This window comes from Callorhinus ursinus, unplaced genomic scaffold, assembly GCF_003265705.2.
Source record: "Callorhinus ursinus isolate GAN/ISIS: 27379988/994484 unplaced genomic scaffold, GSC_fseal_2.0 scaffold57, whole genome shotgun sequence".
NCBI lineage: Eukaryota > Metazoa > Chordata > Mammalia > Carnivora > Otariidae > Callorhinus > Callorhinus ursinus.
Genome location: NW_027397119.1, coordinates 2036160 through 2056795, shown reverse-complemented (window position 1 = coordinate 2056795; position 20636 = coordinate 2036160). Strand labels below are relative to the sequence as shown.

General features: G+C 34.0%; 1 protein-coding gene across 5 annotated transcripts in view; it reads right to left on the bottom strand.

Annotated features, from left to right (window-relative positions):
• Positions 1–20636, bottom strand: part of NEK7 (NIMA related kinase 7) — a 163904-nt gene that overhangs the window by 23764 nt on the left and 119504 nt on the right. For all 5 annotated transcript variants that reach the window (XM_073884597.1, XM_073884596.1, XM_025855049.2 and 2 more), the window contains 3 exons: positions 18196–18304; positions 17202–17309; positions 2151–2245 (listed from right to left, as the gene is read on the bottom strand). In XM_073884597.1, the coding sequence (XP_073740698.1) occupies positions 2151–2245; positions 17202–17309; positions 18196–18304 (312 nt within the window). The remainder of the gene's footprint in view (positions 1–2150; positions 2246–17201; positions 17310–18195; positions 18305–20636) is intronic.

The window sequence follows — 20636 nt, the reverse complement described above, 5'->3', positions numbered from 1 at the left end:
AAAACCTACTTTTCCATGTAAAGGTCCGTGTAGCAAAAGCACAGCATCTTGATTTTAATTAGTAAAGTCTACTTTGTTGCATATCAATTAAAACTGTACTGCTAGTTTTTTTTTTTTGAGGTTTCAGGAATATTTGAAAGTCTAATTTTCTGAGTTTAAAATACATTTTCAAAAAAGCTTCCTACTCCTTCATTGTTAATAGTAAATTCTTGGAGGGATATAATATAGAATGTCCACGAGAGGTTGTGGCCAATTTTTTAAGGCTAAGTTGCTGGGTATTTCTATTAGCACTATATTGAAACATAACTGGAAGGAGATAGAACATAAAGATAAATTAAATCTTTACAAAAATTTTAGTTCTTCCACATGACTTGCATAGAGGAACTGAGAAAATTCACTGAGATGAAACTAATGTTATCATGATAAATACTTTAACTCAAAATTATCCACAACACATAAAACTCATGGATATAGGAGTGTCCAAAGAAATAATTTCTATTTTGGTGATCATTTTAAATACACATAAAAATGAGACACTGCCTCTCAAAGGCAAATCCAGAATGTGAAGAATTATTTCAGTTTAGACATAAAATTCCAGTAGCCCTAAAAGAATTTGCAAACCTCTCAAAAAACATTTATTACCTTAACTGAACTTTTTCTTTTTCATTGCTAAATTTCATCTTGTTAGTGCAAGCCAATTTGCTGTTTACTTTCAGGTGTTTAAAGGAAAATGCCACTTTGATAATATTAGACTATGGCCTGAGGAACCTAATGTTACATAAATAAATATGAAATATTTAAAAATGTACAGTGACTTTTAAACATTATAGTAATTTAATATCAAATCAATTCTTTTCAGCATTGTATCAAATTAGTAACAGAATGTAATATAGTGAGCATAATCTCTTTTAATCTCGTGTGCATACCTAAAAACATGTTTTGTCATATCACTAATTCATAAAAATTAGCCTACAGATGTTATTTAAGAACATTTAAAAATCTATTCTTTTAAAGTGGCCATTAGTGACTTTACTAGAAAGAACAAAATAAACAATTTCAGCTTCCTTAAATTAAGGAAATCTGTAAACCATAATATAATAATTATAAAGATCATGATACACATTAAAAAAAAAAATAAACCTTCTAATGCTCTACTTCCAAGTAGTGGTTGGGGAATTAAAATAGCTGATCTCATGATATATTTCATTTAAGTCAGGAGGATAGGAAACACAAAATATGAGTAAGAAATACATTGGTTTCTATCTATCCACTTTAGATTTCTTTTGTATACATTAAAACATGAAAATGATTCCATGTATTATTTTCCTTCATTTTATTTTATAGTTACTCAGATGTAGACTAACCTTTAATTAGCAGCTCTGACTTAAAGCCTGTATCACTAGGAAAATTACCATTGGATTAAAAAATAAATTTACATAAGTCACTAGTTGTGAGTGCTTTTTGATACCATTACTCTATAACATGAATGTAAAATGTGCTTTTATATAATATGCCTTTTTTTCTACCCATCCAAATTACCGCACTGAAATATTTGTTAAGAGGATATACCTAGATGATTCCATTTTCCTTTGATAAATTATCACCAGTAGAACAGGGGAGAGAGAATTTCACTAAGCTTTACCAATACAACTGTTACTCATGGAAATGAAATTAAGTGGTAACCTAGAAAAATGATCTATTTACCTACTATCCTTGAAGCTAAATTACTCTATGTAAGAGCAAAAGAAATATTGAAAAAGATATTTACCATGCTTTCATGTTTTAAATCCATTCCATTATACCTCTCCTGCTGTGCATGGATAAGCAAGTTATTTTACAGATGTTCAAATGTACATTTTTATAAATAAGATATACAGGATAACATCATATTAATATTAAAAACATTTTTTAAAATAAAATTCTCAATAAAAGGAAACAATTTAAAAAATATTTAGAGGAAGTAAATATGCAGGAATGTATAGTTACCATTACAAAAGCAGTTACTAAGTCAAGAAATTAACCCTTCCTAATTAAAAAGCTAATTCTTAAACACCATCCAGAAAAAAATAAGTGTATACTATAAGGATAGAGGAAATATATTACAGTAACTAAAAATACATCAATATGTGGACTTTATCAACATTACCTACCTCATATAGTAGACAACCAAGAGACCAGATGTCAGATTTGAAGTTGTATCCATTTTCATGTATTCTCTCTGGAGACATGTAATAAGGTGTACCCACTGCAAAAAACAAACCAAACAAAACAAGAGGAGTATAAAAAGGAAGATGCAGCTGTGGTAAGAAATTTTACACACAATATTCTAGATTAAAATATGTCACCAAAATCATTCATTAGAATCAGGAAATCGTTTTTGTGAATACTTAAAACTATTTAATTTCTTCTATTCCCTGACCCTTAAGCAGCACATCGACATCCATCCTATATTAAAAAGGGTGTGGTGAGTTTGTGGTGAGTTAAACTTTTGATCGATTCAGGGAGAATCTCAGGAGCTTAACTAAAGGAAAAACAAGGAATTCTAACAAGAAAATCTACTTAAGTGATTCACATTGGCTTCATTTCTTTATTTTGAAAAAATATGACTTGCATATCCCAAGCAATTAAGCATGATCATATAATCATTTACTTAAATATAAACATTAATTTATAACAATTCGGTAGTGTGTATAAATAAACCATGTTCATTAGCTTTAACAGAAGCATTCCTTAGAACACAGTTGTAGCTCTTAAAATTAAGAGTGATAGAATCATTAACCTTCCGTATCCTTACTACCATTTTAGAAAGAATACAACAGACTTTTGTACATCAAAGGGTTATATAATAACATATGTGAAAGGTCAGTGACATTCTGGAAAAATGTCTGAGTAATACTAATGAGACTTTTTTAAAGACAAGATACTCTGGATAATTTTTATTTTTGTTTCTTTTGATATGCTTATACTTGTTTCCCTTTTTTATGGCCATTTTAGAAAAGACTAACATAATAAATGATAATGTAATAAATTAATATCTATTTTAAAATAGGCAAAGCATGTATGTTATATGTTGAAGGGTAAAAACACTTAAGTAGCTTTCAAAGTGAATATCTTAAAATTTCATATTTAGATGGCTACTTCACTACTATTAGCCTAAGACTTTTTGCCAAATAGACAAAGTTTGAGAACAATATTTTGGAATTTTACTTGCTCATGGCAAAACCTACCAAGAATATGCTGCTACTCACAGACAGAAGGGCGTTCTCCTTTTTCTATTAATTTTCAAGAACTCCCCAGATATTTAGTGTAAATCTTAATGAGACTGTAACTCCCAGTACTGAACTGCGAACAGGAAGAGTCACATCAATAATCAAAGCATTATCCTCAACGGCAGGACTCAGTTTTCCAAAAGAATAAGGTTGTAACCTAATAGTTGTGTGTGAAAACTAGACTGTGCTGAAGGTGAAAACATCACGAACCGTGTATTCACAAGAAATTCCATCTATATTGGAATCCATTTTTACTAATAACGGGGACAGTCCTAGTCAGAATGTACAAAAGGGAAGTATTTATGGAAGTGAAGAAGTGAAGAAAGAACAGGCACACAGGAGGATAAAATAAATTTAAATAAAATATGAACAATTCACGTAGGCAATTAGTAAGACAAACCTTAAGAAACAAATTATTTCAGTGTAGCATTTACTTTGAAGACGGGTAAATCTGCCAATCCCTGTCAGGGTCAGAAAAGCCAAGAAACTTTCAGAAATGGCTAGAATTTTAAACAATCTGAACTGTTACTGGGTAAAATAAACACAAGCTGTCTAGCTTTGGGAGTTCCAACCACTTTCCCTTGTAGTTTGCATACACGACACCGATTACCGGAGGTATTTACACCCTTTCTCCATTTAAGGAATGGTGGTAGGTACAGCTGGAATAGTCAGGGGGCTCTGCACAGGCTCTTGGTTTCAGGACATAAAGCAAGTGACTGGCAGTGAGGAATGTGCAGAGAGAGGCTTCACAGAATCCACAGGGGGCAACTGAAAACACTGAGGCTTGAAGGTTCAGAGTTTACCGAAAGCAAAGGTAATTTTAACCAGTAGCTCTGGGAAACCTGCTGATACATTAGGGGTTTGATATGAGTGTGAAAGATTGATGATAGGGAAAAAGAAGAACAAATGCTAGCATTTTACAGAGATTAGCCCCAGCATAACACCTTAACTGCAACACAACTGAACTCATGGATGACCCGCAAGTGAAGGAAGCAGAGGAAAAGAATGATTAGGAATTCCACTATGCTAAACTTATAATGTAAAAAATTTTAATGTGAAGAGAAGCCTTTTCTAGTGAGCTGCTGGAGGTCATTACAAAGAGTGGCTAATGCTGCTACTGTAAACTCAGACACTGATTCTTCTTCATATTATATATAACAAACTTCCTTATGCTAAACATGCATATTTTATTTTAATATTTAAATTATACAAATCTTGAATGTATATTAAAATGTAAATCTAAGGATGTTACTCACCTTTTTGATTGACACACTTCCAAAAGAGTCATTATGTAGGAAAAGAAGAAAGTTTGTATCCTGCACTACAATTATTAATTGGATCAATTCATAATTAACTGCTGAGCCCAGTGTTAAGAGGGAGTTTCCACTTGCTCCCTCCTACATGATCCCTAAAGTGCACCTCCGTTGTGGACACGGGCTCTTTGGCTGACTGACACGGAGCAGAGAGGTTGAGCCCCATCACATAAACGGGCTCGTCCTTCCTCTCTACCTAGTAGAGAGGTCGAAAAGTTTAAATTGCTCAGGAAAATCTGAAATACATTTAAATGCAGTGATAGGTCTTCCACATTTCAAACTTAATGGATATATAATTATTTCCTAAAAGCCTTTTTTTTTAAATCCGCGACAGCTGTGTCTATTATTACTACTGCCTCAAGAATGTTGTGACTTCTTTTAACAGCTGTACAAGAAAAGGGAGAGTTGTAGAGTGATATGATTAGACATTAAAACAATCATGCAAATTACTATGTACTGAGGGACATGGAGACGGCAGGTTGTGTAATTTCACTAATCTTTCGAGAATTTATGGCTATAGCTAAAATGGGAATGTATTTCACTATAGCAGATATTTATGCCATTTTAACCTCCTGATATGATGAAAGTAAGAAATGGATGATAACATCTTAAAAAAACAGGGAAAGGCTGATATTAAGAGAAAATTGCTAACAACTGAAAATGCTATCTGACCTTTCTTTAAAATATACTGACAATCATTCAAATATAAACAAATTTTAATTGCATTAATCGACTTATTCTAGCTATATGAGAAAAGTTGTACACTGTGTATACTCTATTAACAACAAAAACATTCTAAAATTTATCCTGAACAAAAAGACTGATTTTCAGAAGTTCTACATTATGTTTAAGAGAGTCAAAAAATTCTGCTAACATGCTGTTAAGGAATATATGACTAAATTAATTAATAACTTCCCTTTTATCGGAACAAGTCATATGCAGACTTTTTTCAACATTCAGTAGCATAATTTCTGCAAAGACTTGAATTGAGAAAAACAATAGCACTACTGAGGCATCTGTTTATATGGTTAGAGTGGGTTACTGTTTTTTTGTTTCATTTTGTTTGTTTTAAACAAGGAAGGCAGAGCAAAACCAGTCAAAGGTCAAACACTGTTTCACATCTTACCTCACTAACTAAGACCACTTAACTTCTCTTTTTGTTCACTTTCCTCACCTCTAAGATGCAGGGATGAGAAAGAGGAGATGATTTCTGACATCATTTTGCTCTAAATTCTGCAGCACTCATAAAAACCCTACAAAAATCCATATGGAAAGTGAAATGGAAAGAAGTAATATATTCCTTTTTAAAACTATTACATAGGACAGCCGAGTGAAGTGTTTTAAGTCAGAGAGTACAAACAAGCAAATTCAGTTTAGAAATGTTGCTTTTTCTCTCTTAGAATTAAAGCAAACTGCAGAAAAGAAGCTTTGAACCTGCCTTGTTGGGAACATTAAAAGGACATGAGTCACCTTATACCTCAGTTTGATTTAAAAAAAAAATACAGATACACACAACTTTGGGGAATAAGAATGAATTGTCATTCTCTCCTTCATACTCTTAAGTCAGCCCAGAAATTATGTTGGCAGACTTCAAAGAGAGAAGTCCAATGTATTTAATTTTAAGGAGTATTATCTAAGGTTAATATAGAATGGCTGAGCGGTAGACTAATATTTTTTCTGCAAAAGACAATTCTAAAATTTGTCATCTTTTAAATGCACCTGATGACATTTAAGAGCTTTAATAATGCAGAGGGAGAGAAACCCAGGAAATTGTATTGTTCTTGTTACTCGGCTCTAGGCACTGTGTTAAATGCACTGCATGTATTATCTCGCTGAACTTTTAACAAATGTTTAGCAGGTTCCTACTACAGGGCACACACTGTTCTAGGTGCTGGAGAGATAGAAATAAACAGATTAAGTCCTGACCTCATGGGGCTCATGCACTAGTGAAATGAGGACTACTATGTAGCTTCAGGAGATGTTACTACTGTTACCTTGTTTTAGTGTCCAAATCTTTTTTTTTTTTTAAAGATTTTATTTATGTATTTGACAGAGAGAGACACAGCAAGAGAGGGAACACAAGCAGGGGGAGTGGGAGAAGGAGAAGGAGGCTTCCTGCAGAGCAGGGAGCCCGACGCGGGGCTCAATCCCAGGACCCTGGGATCATGACCTGAGCCAAAGGCAGACGCTTAACGACTGAGCCACCCAGGCGCCCCTCTACTGTTACCTTGTTTTAGAGAAGAGGCTTTGGGAGTTCAGCTAATCTGCCAGAGATCACAAAATGGGTAAATTGTGGACTTGGAATCCAAACCAGGTAGTTCTGTCCCTTGCATTTACTTTTTTTTTTTTAAAGATTTTATTTATTTATTTGAGAGAGAGAATGAGAGATAGAGAGCACGAGAGGGAAGAGGGTCAGAGGGAGAAGCAGACTCCCCGCTGAGCAGGGAGCCCAATGTGGGATTCGATCCGGGGACTCCAGGATCATGACCTGAGCCAAAGGCAGTCACTTAACCAACTGAGCCACCCAGGCGCCCTGTCCCTTGCATTTAAATAGACAGTTATTCCATTAAAACTCTCCACTGTGAAATATAACTAAACAATTATAACAACAATAACAAAATTCTGTATCCTTCCAAATTAAGAAACAGAGAAATCTTCTAAAAGTCAGGATGTACATACGAAAAGCCAGGAATAAGGGCCTGGGCTCAATGGGCTCTATGTGGAAATTATGCTCTTTGCAGCTACTCTGATTGTTTTAAATACATACTCGTTACAGTGATGGGGAGGTTAAATGTGCACAGTTTAAAATTAGATAATAGCTTCTTCCTGGAGCTATTACTTAAGTCTAGAAAGGGCTGAAAGTTAAAAATAAAACAGTGCAAGTAGCCTATAGCACTCACTGAACATATGCTGCCTTTCCGGCCCCAACCCACCTTGGACTATGACGGGGAATAAGCCAAAGAAAGGTGCTAGGGAAAGGTGTGGGGAAAACCAGTATGTGACCACAGGTGGCACTTGGCACCAAAAATGAAACTGTTTTAATGCCTGGTTCAGGAACACTAATTTCCCAAGTTGAAATCAGAAGCTATATCACACTTGGAAATAGTGTGGGGAACATGAATTGTATACTCAAGAGACTCCGGTGTGAAAATGCTGATATCTGGTTTGAGTGATGGCCATGCATTTACTCTTCTGGTAATATCACAAAATCTGAGAACCATTTGTCTCACTGTGGAAGGTAAAGAGGGTTCAAACAATCTTATAAAAACAACAAAAACAACAATTTCCCCCGAAGGGGTTTCAAATATTATCTAGCACAAGGATCAGTATCAGAGAGTCCTAGTTAGTTTGTTTTTTTTTTTAATCTATGCCATTTTCAGGATGTACAACAAACACACGTAATAGCTAAAGTCACACATGTACATGCAAAAAGAAAATTCTCCATCTTTCCTCTTCGGGGGGACATTATGAAAACAAGTAAAATGGAAATTGAAACATTATTAATCTAACTATTCTCATTTGTTTTTCTCCTTTCCAGCAGTCAGACAGGAAACATTTCATTTGTGTATAATAAATGCAACTCTGCTGCATAGACTTGTTTAAATAGCAACTAATTACCCCCAATTACTTACATACACCTTTGGAGTATATAATGTATTTAGATTTTATAGAAGATTGGCTTTTCTAATTAAGTATTGTTAAGATTACTTTTTATCTCCTATATGCTAATCTCTGAAGGAGTAAGCCACTCAAGAAGCAGGACTGGAACTGAGGAGAGAAGTCCCTTGAGAATTAAATAAACTTTTGTTAAACACACACACACACACACACACACACCAAAACAAAAAAGTGCCAATAAACTAACAATAACGACAGAGGGAACTTGTCTGCAAAATTTATATTATGCCAAGTATGGTATATTCTTCCCTAAAAAGCAAATGTATATCACAATGCAATAAAACACCTATAAAGGTTTATAATAAAAATGTGAAATTTTAATGTCAAAGTATCTGTCCAAAAAAGAAAGTGCTTAGTTTAATGCAAACTTTCATTAAACCTCTTTTAAACAACTTCACTTTATGAAGTCTTTAAAGGAGGATAGAACAAACTCTCCATAAAGTCTACTTCAATAGTGGTAAGCAAAATTCTGGCCCCCATAACCTTTGCCCTCTGGTGCCATACCCATATATGCTATGTTACCTGGCAAAAGTGACTTTGCAGATGTAAGATTATGGATTTTAAAATAGAGATTATCCTAGATTATCAGAGGGAAGGGGTAGGAGAGATTTGAAGTGTGAGAGGAATTCTACCCACCATTGTTGGCTGTTGAGATGGAAAAAATGGGTTTAAGCCACTAAATTTATGGTAATTTATTAGGACAGTAATAGAAAACAAATACAAATGTGTTAATGATTCATGCATTGCATGGGAAAGTGGAACATTCAATTCAATGTGCTGAGAACCAGTTATGTACCAAGAACTACACTAGGCAATGGGGGGCTAAAGAGAGAAGCATATATGGTTTTAAAAATGTTTGACCCCTAAAAGCTCACTGGATTATTTTGGGATGGGATGAGTTATGTTTTGGGGAGTTTTTTAGAGGGGGAGGGAAGTAGGAGAAGCCAATACATTTACCATAAGAAGAGTAAAAGAATAAATTATGGTCTTTTGTAATTTAAATGAATTCTGGCTTGTTCATTAATCGATGACACTAATCTAGGTAATCAAACTACCTTAATGTTGAATTAGAGATACAACAATAGAAAACAGTTCATGTGCTACGTGGCACTTAATCCTAGTTGGTATTTGAACCTTGATAAGTAATAGTTGTTATTATAAATTTTTTAAATTGACCAAAATAAGGTCCCTGTCACAAATACATCCAGCAGGGATTAACTACAGAGTTACTGACCAAGAGAAACATCACAAGGGATCAATACTCTGATAAACCTCATGAATTATTCTGATTTTAAAAATAATTTCTCTAAAAGAAAAATAATCCTAATCCCAATCCTAATAATAATCTCTGCTCAGAATTTCCTTTTAGAATGATGAAAATTCCCTAAGGCTATCTACGGCTACTTCTTCATTCACCACTACCACACATTCCCATTGAGAGAGTTAATTATGCTTTAGTTGCAACAGCAACAAATATATCACAAAAATAAACAAGTAGGGAAAAAATACAAAACAAACAATAGAAAAAATAAATCAGGTAATTTTTGCTTCATCTCATGGCCATGGACAATGCTCCCATTTATTATTTCTGGTTCTCCTCTTCCTTAACACATGGAAGTTATGCTACCCATTGAGATAGGTAAGGTCGTCAGACTTGTTTTGGACAATAAAACATGAATGGGCAAAATCTGTGTTACAAAGAAGTAGAATGGGTTTAATTCAGAGCCAGTAAGTGATTGGCCATGTCCTCTTACCCTCATAAGATCACAAAAACTTACGTTGATATGAAGATAACTCAAGACTGAAGCTGCCTGAAATGCCAAGTCACCACATGGAGAGAGGGCAGCTACCCTACAGAGCCACACGAGGCCCACAGTGGACTTCGGGTGATCAGACAGAATACGCTTTAGTGCCATGCAACTGAGATTTTGGTATTGCTCCTTACTGCAGCATAATCTAACCCACACTTACGGATATACTCAGTTAAATCCATCCTCTGATGTGTAGCCTGTCTCTATGCATTCATCATTTAATCAATGCTTATTATCTATTATGTGCAATGCCCTCTCCTAGGTGTTTGGAACACATGAGGAAACCAAAAACACAAAGATCCCTTTCTTCATGAAGGTTAAATTTTAGCTGGAGGAGAGAGACAAAAAGTACGAAGCATAACAAATAAATTATATAGCACACTGGAAGATAATAAGTCCTAATGAGGAAAGAAAAATTATACAACGTAAGTATCAGGAATTCTAGGGATGGAAGAGGAGCGGACGTCAGGTTCAGCATTAGAGGATCTCAGTTTCCTACTTTATAACAGCCACTCTACCTAGTTACAGAACATTGAGGAACAAGAAGAAAATGTGCTTTAAAACTGCTTGTAAATTATACAATGCTATATACATATTCGTTCTTAGCAGCAGAGGATTCCTCTGGGTCATTATTATAGGAAATAAGGGTAGTATGATACGATTTTACTAAAAATCATGTATTTGGGATACATAAAAATTATTCTGTGTATTCTGCTGTATTTTTAAATATTCAAAGGTAAAGATACTTGATCCCTTGGCAAGTTGCCTCTGGGTCAGAACATCTGCTGAAAAAAGAATTTAGAGTAAGTTAAGAAAAAAGTGTAACACAAACAATGAATCATGGAACACTACACCAAAAACTAATGATGTAATGTATGGTGATTAACATAACAATAAAAAACTTAAAGGAAATAAAAAAAAAGTGTAACAGAAGTATATTCTGTTGTTTTGTGATGTGAGAAAAATGTACCCTGATTGCCATGTTCCTATTTCATAGGTTTTGGTCCAACTGTAGTTTTCAGTTTAGATGAGCCACCTCCTTAGAAATATTAGCCAAAGTTGCTGGTAGACAGAATGGCTGTAAAGAAAGACCTCAATATTCTAGCGGTCTATTTCCTGTTTATTTCTGAATCATGGAGCATCAAGAGCAGTCAAGTCCCGGAGAGGGGGCAAACTCTGCTCTCATATGTGAGTTCCTAGACAATGTACAGAACAGAACAAGGTAAATGCAGACGGAAATAAAAACAACAAATAAGAAAATATTAATAGAGTAGGAGAACATGCCACAAGGTACTGATATGGTGAAAAAATCAGTTTTGTTGGGAAAGTAAGCCCAGAGTAGGAAGCCACAGACCCACTCACTATCTCCTAGGTACAGTCCATTTACCTCTCTGTGCCTTAGTTCTTATGACTCTAGAATGGGAATAATCCATACCCACAGCTCACATATCTCAGGAAGGGTCTTAGGGGATGGAATGATTTGCAAATTGTACAGAACCACCATGCATGTTACTACCCACCCCCAGAAACACAGAGAACACTGTAAATGACTAATTTATGATGGATCAACTGACCTCATAACCAAACAGCAAGTCAGGAGAATGTCTGAAAGTAGAAAGAAAAAGGGGAATCTGTCTTTAAGTAAATGGAACAACATGAAAATACTGTAGGGGTGCCTGGGTGGCTCAGTCAGTTAAGCATCTGCCTTCGGCTCAGGTCATGATCTCAGGGTCTTGGGATGGAGCCCACGAGGGGCTCCCTGCTCAGTGGGGAGTCTGCTTCTTCCTCTCCCTCTGCTCCTCTCCCCAGCTTGTGCTCATTCACTCTCTCTCTCAAAATAAATAAATAAAATCATAAAAAAAAAGGAAAGAAAGCATTGTAAACACAGACCAGTGTTTTCCAAATTGCAGGTCATTACCAATTAATGAGTTGTAAAATAATTTAGTGGGTTGCAACTAGCATTATTTTCAGTAAAATAAAATAGAACAGACAATATAGTTGTAATGTAAAGCACTGTTACATGAAACTTTTGCTTCATTATATATGGTTATGTTCCTGTGGGGTCACAATGCTGCTAGGTCATTGTCAAGAAGTTTAAAAGCCACTTACCTAGACTGTAAAGAAGTTTGAGTCAAGGGAGACAGATGTGTCCTCATTTAAATTTTAAGATATTGACATATATACATACATATATATGATTTTCTAACACACCTATAACATTTATAAGGTTGACAATATAAAAAAAAGGGCAAGATTCACAGGGATATATATAATCCTACAATTAGTCTCCCTAGCAACACCCTCTGTCCAAATCAATACAAAAGCACTAAATGAAGATCTGACTTAATATAAATTCATGTACAAAAAAAAAAAAAAGGAGGAGGGGGACAAAAACAAAGGAACTGTCTAGATCCTAGATTACAGGCAGTGACGAACTTTCTGTTCTATGGGCTAATGAGTTCATGTGGTATCTCTGCTCAGTTTTGGGTAGCACATCCTAAGAGGCTCTCAGAGACAAAGGAAGGCAACCACCGGACACAGAAGAACCTGAAAACAGCAGACAATACTGGGCATGATTATCCTGAAGGAGACGGAAGAGGCTCATGGCTGCAGTCTTCACAGCACATCGTGTTGCTCTCCAACTACTGCCTTGCAGAAGCTCGCTACGGCACTTGGAATGAGATGTGAATTTTCCCACATCTGGCTAAGACCCTTCCTTCACCCCGCTCCAGCAAACTTTCTACAGACAGAGCTGATCCTGCGTGTGCCCCTTTGTGTAAACTGCCCTTCAGTCAGCCTGAGACACTGTTCCCTAGGTCCTGTGTAGCTGGTTCTTCTGCATCCTGACCTCAAACATCACCTCCTCACCGAGGCCTTATCTGACCATTGTCCCTTGTAACATAATTCTCCTCCTAGTCATGCTCTGTCACATGGCTAACAAATAAAAAAACGAAGACATAAGATGATTACCTATTCCCTCCCCCAACAAGATAAGATCTATGGAGATGGCTGGTCTTGTTTGGGCTTGTTCCTGGTCGCTAGAATAGCACATGCATAAGAAAGGTACTAAAACTAACAGAACAATAAACAGTACATAAATTCCTTCTCCTTTTCCCCCCTCTTCCTTTTTCTACATCCAACACCACCTTCATGTTCACCTAAGCAAATTAACAGCACATTACGGTGAACAAAAACACCTTTATGTTCATGTATTATTAGAGATAATTGTATTATTAGAGATTAGGGCACAACATAGAATAGTTATTATCCACATTTCTATTTTTATAAATTTGCAACTGAAAAGTCAGAAAAGTTAGTAAATGGCTTGATCAATGTCCTACAGTAAATGGACATGTAAATCCAGATGTCTTCCATTTTCTCCAAAACATCATGCTATTTCTCACATTCAGAACAAAGCAAGAAGAAAAACATGGCTGGCACATAATGAGGGAGGGCTATGTAGTCAATGACAAGAATGGAAAGTAGAAGACATCAAACTCCAGAGGACCCCAACTACTCAGCTAAGGACTTTGCATGATATTCTTTAGGCAACAGGGAACCATCAAGGATTTGGGGGAAAGTGACATAATCAGATGCTCTCTTTTAGGAAGATAACTCTGCTGGGAATATATACAGTTGATTTTTTTAAAAATACTAGAAACAAGGGAGAATATTTTCCCAGTTTAAACATAAAGTCACTATGGATTTAGGAAGAGGGAACAGAAAAGAGAGAGATTGTGATTCAAAGCATGTGGTGGGAGCAGGGAGGGAGCAGAAGGAAAAGTGAAGGCCTATGAGAATCTTTTTTTCTATGCTGAGGATTTGAACATAGTTTGAACATCCAGCAACATCAGATTTTATATTTGTAATTTTTAAGCCTATTCCTTGTTGACATACTTTTAATTAAGAAAAATAGTTCTGAAAACACTACAAATGTGACCACCTGTACAACTTTATTTGCTACAGAAAATGTGAGAACTACAGATTCTATTGCATGTTGATTTGTTATCACGAAATTAAATAATACAAATAAGTAATGCAAAATGAATAGACAACTGAAAAATTCAAAGGCTTGCCAATCTTTTAAGGATTGTTAAAAATACAAAAATTTTGGAGCGTGGGTTCCTATTAATGAATCAAAATAAGTAAAAACAGTATCCTTTACTTCATTTCTGAATAGTAATGTATATTTTGGAAAAAAGAAAATAAAAGTGTAAAATTGTAGCAAGGTGTTTTTAAAATCCTATTAATTTTTGCCTTTTTGAACTAAATTCCTAAAAACATCTTCTTTACAAAGTTAAATGAAATTGGGCTCCAAGATCAACTTCATTTAACATAAACTGAACTACATACAGATCTCACTTATTTGTAGTTTCATTAAAATTTAGACCTTTTCTGGGGATAAATCATGCCCTACAGATATTATTCTTAGTAAAATCAAAAAACAAATCACAGAATAAAATCTATAATTTTATCATATTTTCTATAAGCAAAATAAATTTGTATAGGTGCCACATTTTCAATTGCTTTTTGTAACCAACTCTTAGAAGTAATTTTACAATTTGCTCTTAAAAATAAAAATATATGACAATAACATATGAGGGTAATAATTCTTTAAAAGTACCGTAAGTCTACATCAGGTTTTATATCCTTGTTATTTTATACATATTCTTGATTAGCAGACAATTCTTCCCGATCCTTCTAAGTAGGTTTTCTACTGGGTCCACCTAGCCATGGTAGGCCAGAGTTCAATCTTTAATTCTTGATGTTCACTATAGTTTGCTTACTGAACTTCAGTTTCAGACCATCAAAATCTACACTTCGCAGAGAAGACAAGCAGTAATAAAAGAAATTTTATTTTAAGATTTTTTTTTCAAAATAATATGGGAAAAAATACTTGTGAAAGAAATTATTTCTCTACCGATTCATCCATCACAGAAAGTGTCTCATTGCCACTTCCTCACTGGCTGTGCTACAGGGAGTGTCTTAGAATGTTTTGTAATTATGTGCATCCCCATTTATTTTATGTACCCACACACATATATACTTACCTATATAACATAAAAACCACCTGACCCTAAATAAACTGATTTAGATAAAACCTGATATTACAGAATTTCTTAATGAATTTACTCTCCATGTCAAAACACATTACCTAAACTTGAAGATGCATGTTTGTCAACCCTGTTTAGAACTTTTGTTCGGGGCAGTGGCAGGCAAGCTAAAAAAGTCCATTTCCAAAACTGTTAAGATCTTAGTTTCATTTGCTGGATAATTCAGGTGACTACAATATGCTCAGAGTGACAGTCTGCAAAGCAGCATTTAAAAAATACACGTGTGTGCAGACGTGTGTGTGTGTGTGTGTGTGTGTGTTTGTGTGTCTTAAGTGTTAACAGCATTTCTAGGTAAACAAGTGACAGAATGCTGTTAAGACATTCAGGTGAGTAACAAAGTGAAAGCATGTTACTTTTACTGTGAGAAATGACAATGACATGGAATAGTCTACGTTTTCTTTATAAAAATCTATTATTTTGCTTTGTAAGAGTTGTAACTTCCAAATAAAGCTTGTGAAAGTGCTACTAAAATTTATGCATTTCTTATAGAATTTCCTATCAAATCTTCTTAACCAGAAAAATCTGTAATGCTCTCTAAAAATAAATGTAAAGTGAAAGGGAGCAAGACAGTATTACTCAACAACAGTTGTAACTTTATTTTCTTAAAATAGTTGACAAAATTAAAACTCTGCAAAAAGGGTAAAGTATTATCTTTCTATCACTCTTCAACCCAGGATCCAATATTTTGTCATTCAGCAGATAGTGATCAGGTGCCTACATATGTGCCAGATACTGTTCTAGACATAAAAAAATTTAAATGACAGGTTCAAGGTCACACAGAGTCTTACTAAAAAGTCGGAAAAACTTAAAAAAGTCTAGTCAAGCAATTCAGAGGCTCGTTTCACTACTGTACTATTTAGTGTAACTCACTTATTCTTCACCAGGCCATTTTAAAGTTTTTTATTTCACATTTAAACACAATTTTATAAAAAAAAAAAAATTAATGGTTTTCAATGAAATTATGACACCGAAGATGCGGCACCATTAAATTAAAGTCAACTTATTTTTATCATAATTCTTATTTTATTTTGGTTGTTACCATTTTATCTAAGTTTTATATTTACAAGAAATGTGATTTCAAGAATTTTAAGAGAAGCTCTGTCACTCTCTTTAGGTTATTTGATTTAAAAATTATTTTTTCCTAGTAATTTCTATTGTTTCTGAAGTGGACAACTTTCTCTCCATAGTTCATATAATGTTGTAATAGCTACATTCAGTTCTATCTTATTTTTTTATTTTTTTATTTTTTTTAAGATTTTCTTGATTTATTTGACAGAGAGAGAGACAGTGAGAGAGAGAACACAAGCAGGGGGAGTGGGAGAGGGAGAAGCAGGCTTCCCGCTGAGCTGGGAGCCTGATGTGGGGCTCGATCCCAGGATCCTGGGACGACGACCTGAGCCAAAGGCAGACGCTCAACAACTGAGCCACCCAGGTGCCCCTCAGTTCTATTTCAGATATAAGGGACACTGCCGTATTATTAGTTCTAGAATGAATAAACTGCAAATATCTTCTATATAATTTAGGAGAATATTTTCCTCATTAGTTGTAGACCGTCTTTAGGTTTTCCCCTCTGCAGTAATCACAACTATACGTGTTGTTTTAATAAACATTTACAAATGACTATGGTATTTTTAAATAGTCAGATCAAGTCCTCTTTCAAGATATGGTTTAATCATCATCATATCTCCATATTATCTCAATATGGTTAAATGAAGAATGAAAGGAATGCTCCATGGCAACTATTAAAACCAAGTTTGTTTATTAGCATTTTTTTCCCCCAAATGTCTACCTGGGGTCAAATTAAGAGAAGGAGCCAACTGTCATGTGAATGGACACATTATGTCTACTAGAGAGCGATAGGGATTGCCTCAGGATTTGATGATTTTAAAAATAGTTGCCTTTAGAATTAAGAGCTGGCATATAATTAGTACATCCCTTGTGCTGTTTTTCACCACACACATACACACATGCACACATGCACATGATAACTGAGTGAAATTATATTGTGTCTCTTACCTAAAGAATGTGCAGCTGTGGTTTTGGAGCTGAAAAACCGACCAAGCCCAAGATCCCCAAGTTTGACCACTCCAGTGGCTGTAATGAACACATTAGCTGGTTTTATATCTGTGAACAGATGAAGGAATCGGGTGAAAGATGATGTCAGCTTAGGTATTTTCAAGGGATTAAAATATTTTCATAAAAGAATTTAAAATCTATCTTAAAAATGAAAGTCAGTTTGAATTTTGACCCAATTGTTTTATTTTGAATAATTTTGATATATTATCCTCATTATTTCTGAGTTCTCAGTCCTCTGCTAGAGAAATAATCAATGCAGCATGATGGAGATTGCTATTAATTTTCATTTAAAATGCATTTTCAAATAAACTTTTGTGAAATTCAAAGCACAAAATAAATTTATTCCCGTTTTATATCAACATTAAATCTTATTAAACATTCATTTATTGATACATTTATATAAAAATATAAAATCATAACTCTATTATGAACATAATTATTTATTTTGATGACCTTAGAAATCATAATTGCTTAAATAAACTGTATTGAAATTTTTCACACCCCAAAATCAGAGGATCAATTCCTAAGTGATGTCATCTTTGCATGCTCTGCCCAACTATTTGATTGACAATCAAGAATATATTAAGAGCTAATGTTAAAAATTAAGAAACAAAGTGGCCCTAATATACACTGTTCCTTTGAAAAAGGGATCTTCCTTACGCACATTCAATTGCTTTCCTGCCCCTTTTCTTTTTTTAAGTTACCAACATAATCAGTAAGATGCTCAGAAGAGGCAAGCAGAACAATAATTCTCATTCTTATTTAAAACAAGTAGGGCTTTACTTAAGGGTTTTCATCCTAGTAAATGATAATTTGGAAATAAATTAGCTGAGAATGCATGATATATGCCATAACTGGAAAGTATTTATTCTTAAATTGCCTAATAACCTGCATCATTCAAAACATTAGAAATTATTTGTGATTTTTATCCTACCTCTATGCATGACTCGTCGAGAATGCATGTGTTCCAACGCACTGCAGAGTTGAACAAAGTACTTCCAAACAGTCCTTTCAGGAATTAGCCTCTTTTGTTTCTTAAAATGCTTTTTAAAAAATTAAAAATAGGAATTATTAGGAATTAAAATATCTTAAGATTAGATTCTGACATGCAAAATGCCTTAAGTCAGAAAAACATTTACTTTTATCTATCTATTGCCAACTAAAAAGCACATGATTTTCCACAGTGAATGATTCCAAGAATTTTACCTGACATATTAGCTTAAATTTCTCACTATTATATCTGTTAGCACACACCATATAATTCTACATCTTTGTGATGTCCAATATTTCAAAAAATTAACATCTATGTAAAATAATTTCCTATCCTAAAAGAATGATGTCAAATTTCATTTTAAGGAAACCCAGGATAAAATAGTCTGGAAACCTGAAGGTAATTATGTTCATTAAAAGACAATTCTTCTCCTGAAAGGTTTCACTATAGAATTCCTTTTAAATATTGAACTACCCTGGTGATTTGAAATATCAGTTAATTTATTAAAAATTTAATAAAAGAGATTTATGTAAAAAGTTTTCATGAATATTTCCATTGCACATTATAAGAAACCTGTACTTTGAATGGATGAATCCAAACTTCATGGAAGAAAAACATTATAGGAAGGTCTGGGCAAAGAGCTGAGCACCAACAAACGAGTTGGGAAAGAGTGGGCCATCATGCGTAAGACAGCAATCACCAAAGGAACTGCAAAACCAGAGGTATATATTTATGCCTATTTTCCTATATTACATTTGCTAGGAGAATATATTTCCTTCAAGAACAAAGTTCTTAGTTTCCTAAAATTTGTAACAATTATATAAAAATTATTTTTCTAAAACTGCAATTGGTTTCCTATTTAACAATATTTATAAGTGACCAACATGAAATACTACACTTAAACAAGTTTTTATGACATTTTCTGATAATTTTAACTTCTTAAATATACAAATAGTTATTAACAGATGTCAACATTTAAATGTGTACTGTAGTGCATTTTTTTTCTGGAAATGTTTTTGTAAGTTAACTGATTTGATTTGTTATTGAAAATGGAGAAACTGTAATTTGGATGACTCCAAAACAAGTTTCTCTGTCAATTTTTTACCCCTGTGACCAGTTGAAAGGAAAAATAACACAGGGAAATCTGATGATATCCCTACTTCATACTTAGCATAAGATTATATCCACTGTCTCATATGTATTCAATATACCAAAAGGATAAATCTTTAAGGAAAAGCCAATAACTTTAGGTTGTTTATTATAACACATACTATAGAAATGAACTTAGTAATTTCAATGGCTATTAACATCAGTAGCAAAAAGCAAATAACAATTAGATGACCAGGTAATTAAAACGCAAATGGGGGTATTACTAAAATGCTGAAAACCTCCCATATCATGTTTCAATATTAAGTATTTTTAATTGCAGACTGTGTCAACATCACTTTTCATTCTAAGGGGGCCGTGCTGTAACATCAGTTCTATACACATAATTTTCTTACAGATTTGGAATGAGTCCAAATAAAGCCTGTCTATGTGCTCTCCCTGACACTAGATTAGCATATCAGAAGACTGTTTGATGTCAACAGGAAGATGGGGACCAGGTTTCTTTTCATTCAAAAATAAATACACTGCATCATGTAAGCATCAGACCATGAAAGGAAAATTTTATGCTTTAATATAGATTCTGGAATCATCATAATCATAATTAATTTGGCTGCTTACTTTTTAAAGTCTCATTATTTAAAAAATAAATCATATATATAGGAAAAAGGCAAATGAAAAAACTGGCCCTCAAAATGCACATTAGGGAAAATGTTACCAGACCAAGACGGTCTGATCATTTTCACGTTTTTATATTCTTTGAGAATGTCTCTTTGAACAACAAATTGAAGATGAAGACAATAAATTGACATCAATATAATGCTACCTAGACAGAATGACCTGGCAAAAACATAAGTGTCCAAATTAGTAACAGGTTTCTGAAGAATAATTTTATGAATTTGATTTGCTCATAAAAGAAATTAGAGGCAGTTTCATTATGTCACTGGTATCTCACAATATGTTTTATCTGTTTCACCACATGCAGTTTTCCACCACTTCTTACGTGTAGGGTTTGTTTTTTTTGTTTTGTTTTGTTTTGTTTAACAAAACCAATACTTATGATGAGAAAAGCCTGTCTGTTCTGATGGTGGCACTGTTGGCCATCTCTTAAAAAGAGGATGAACAGAAAAAAGGCAATGAAAATTTGAATCCTTTCTACTACTGGTTAAATTTATATTAGCATTACAGGGCAGAAACTTCCATAATGCCAAAGTGTTAAAAAAATAATCTTTTCTTGAAATTTATTGTAATATACACATATCTGTTAATTCTTTAGTCAA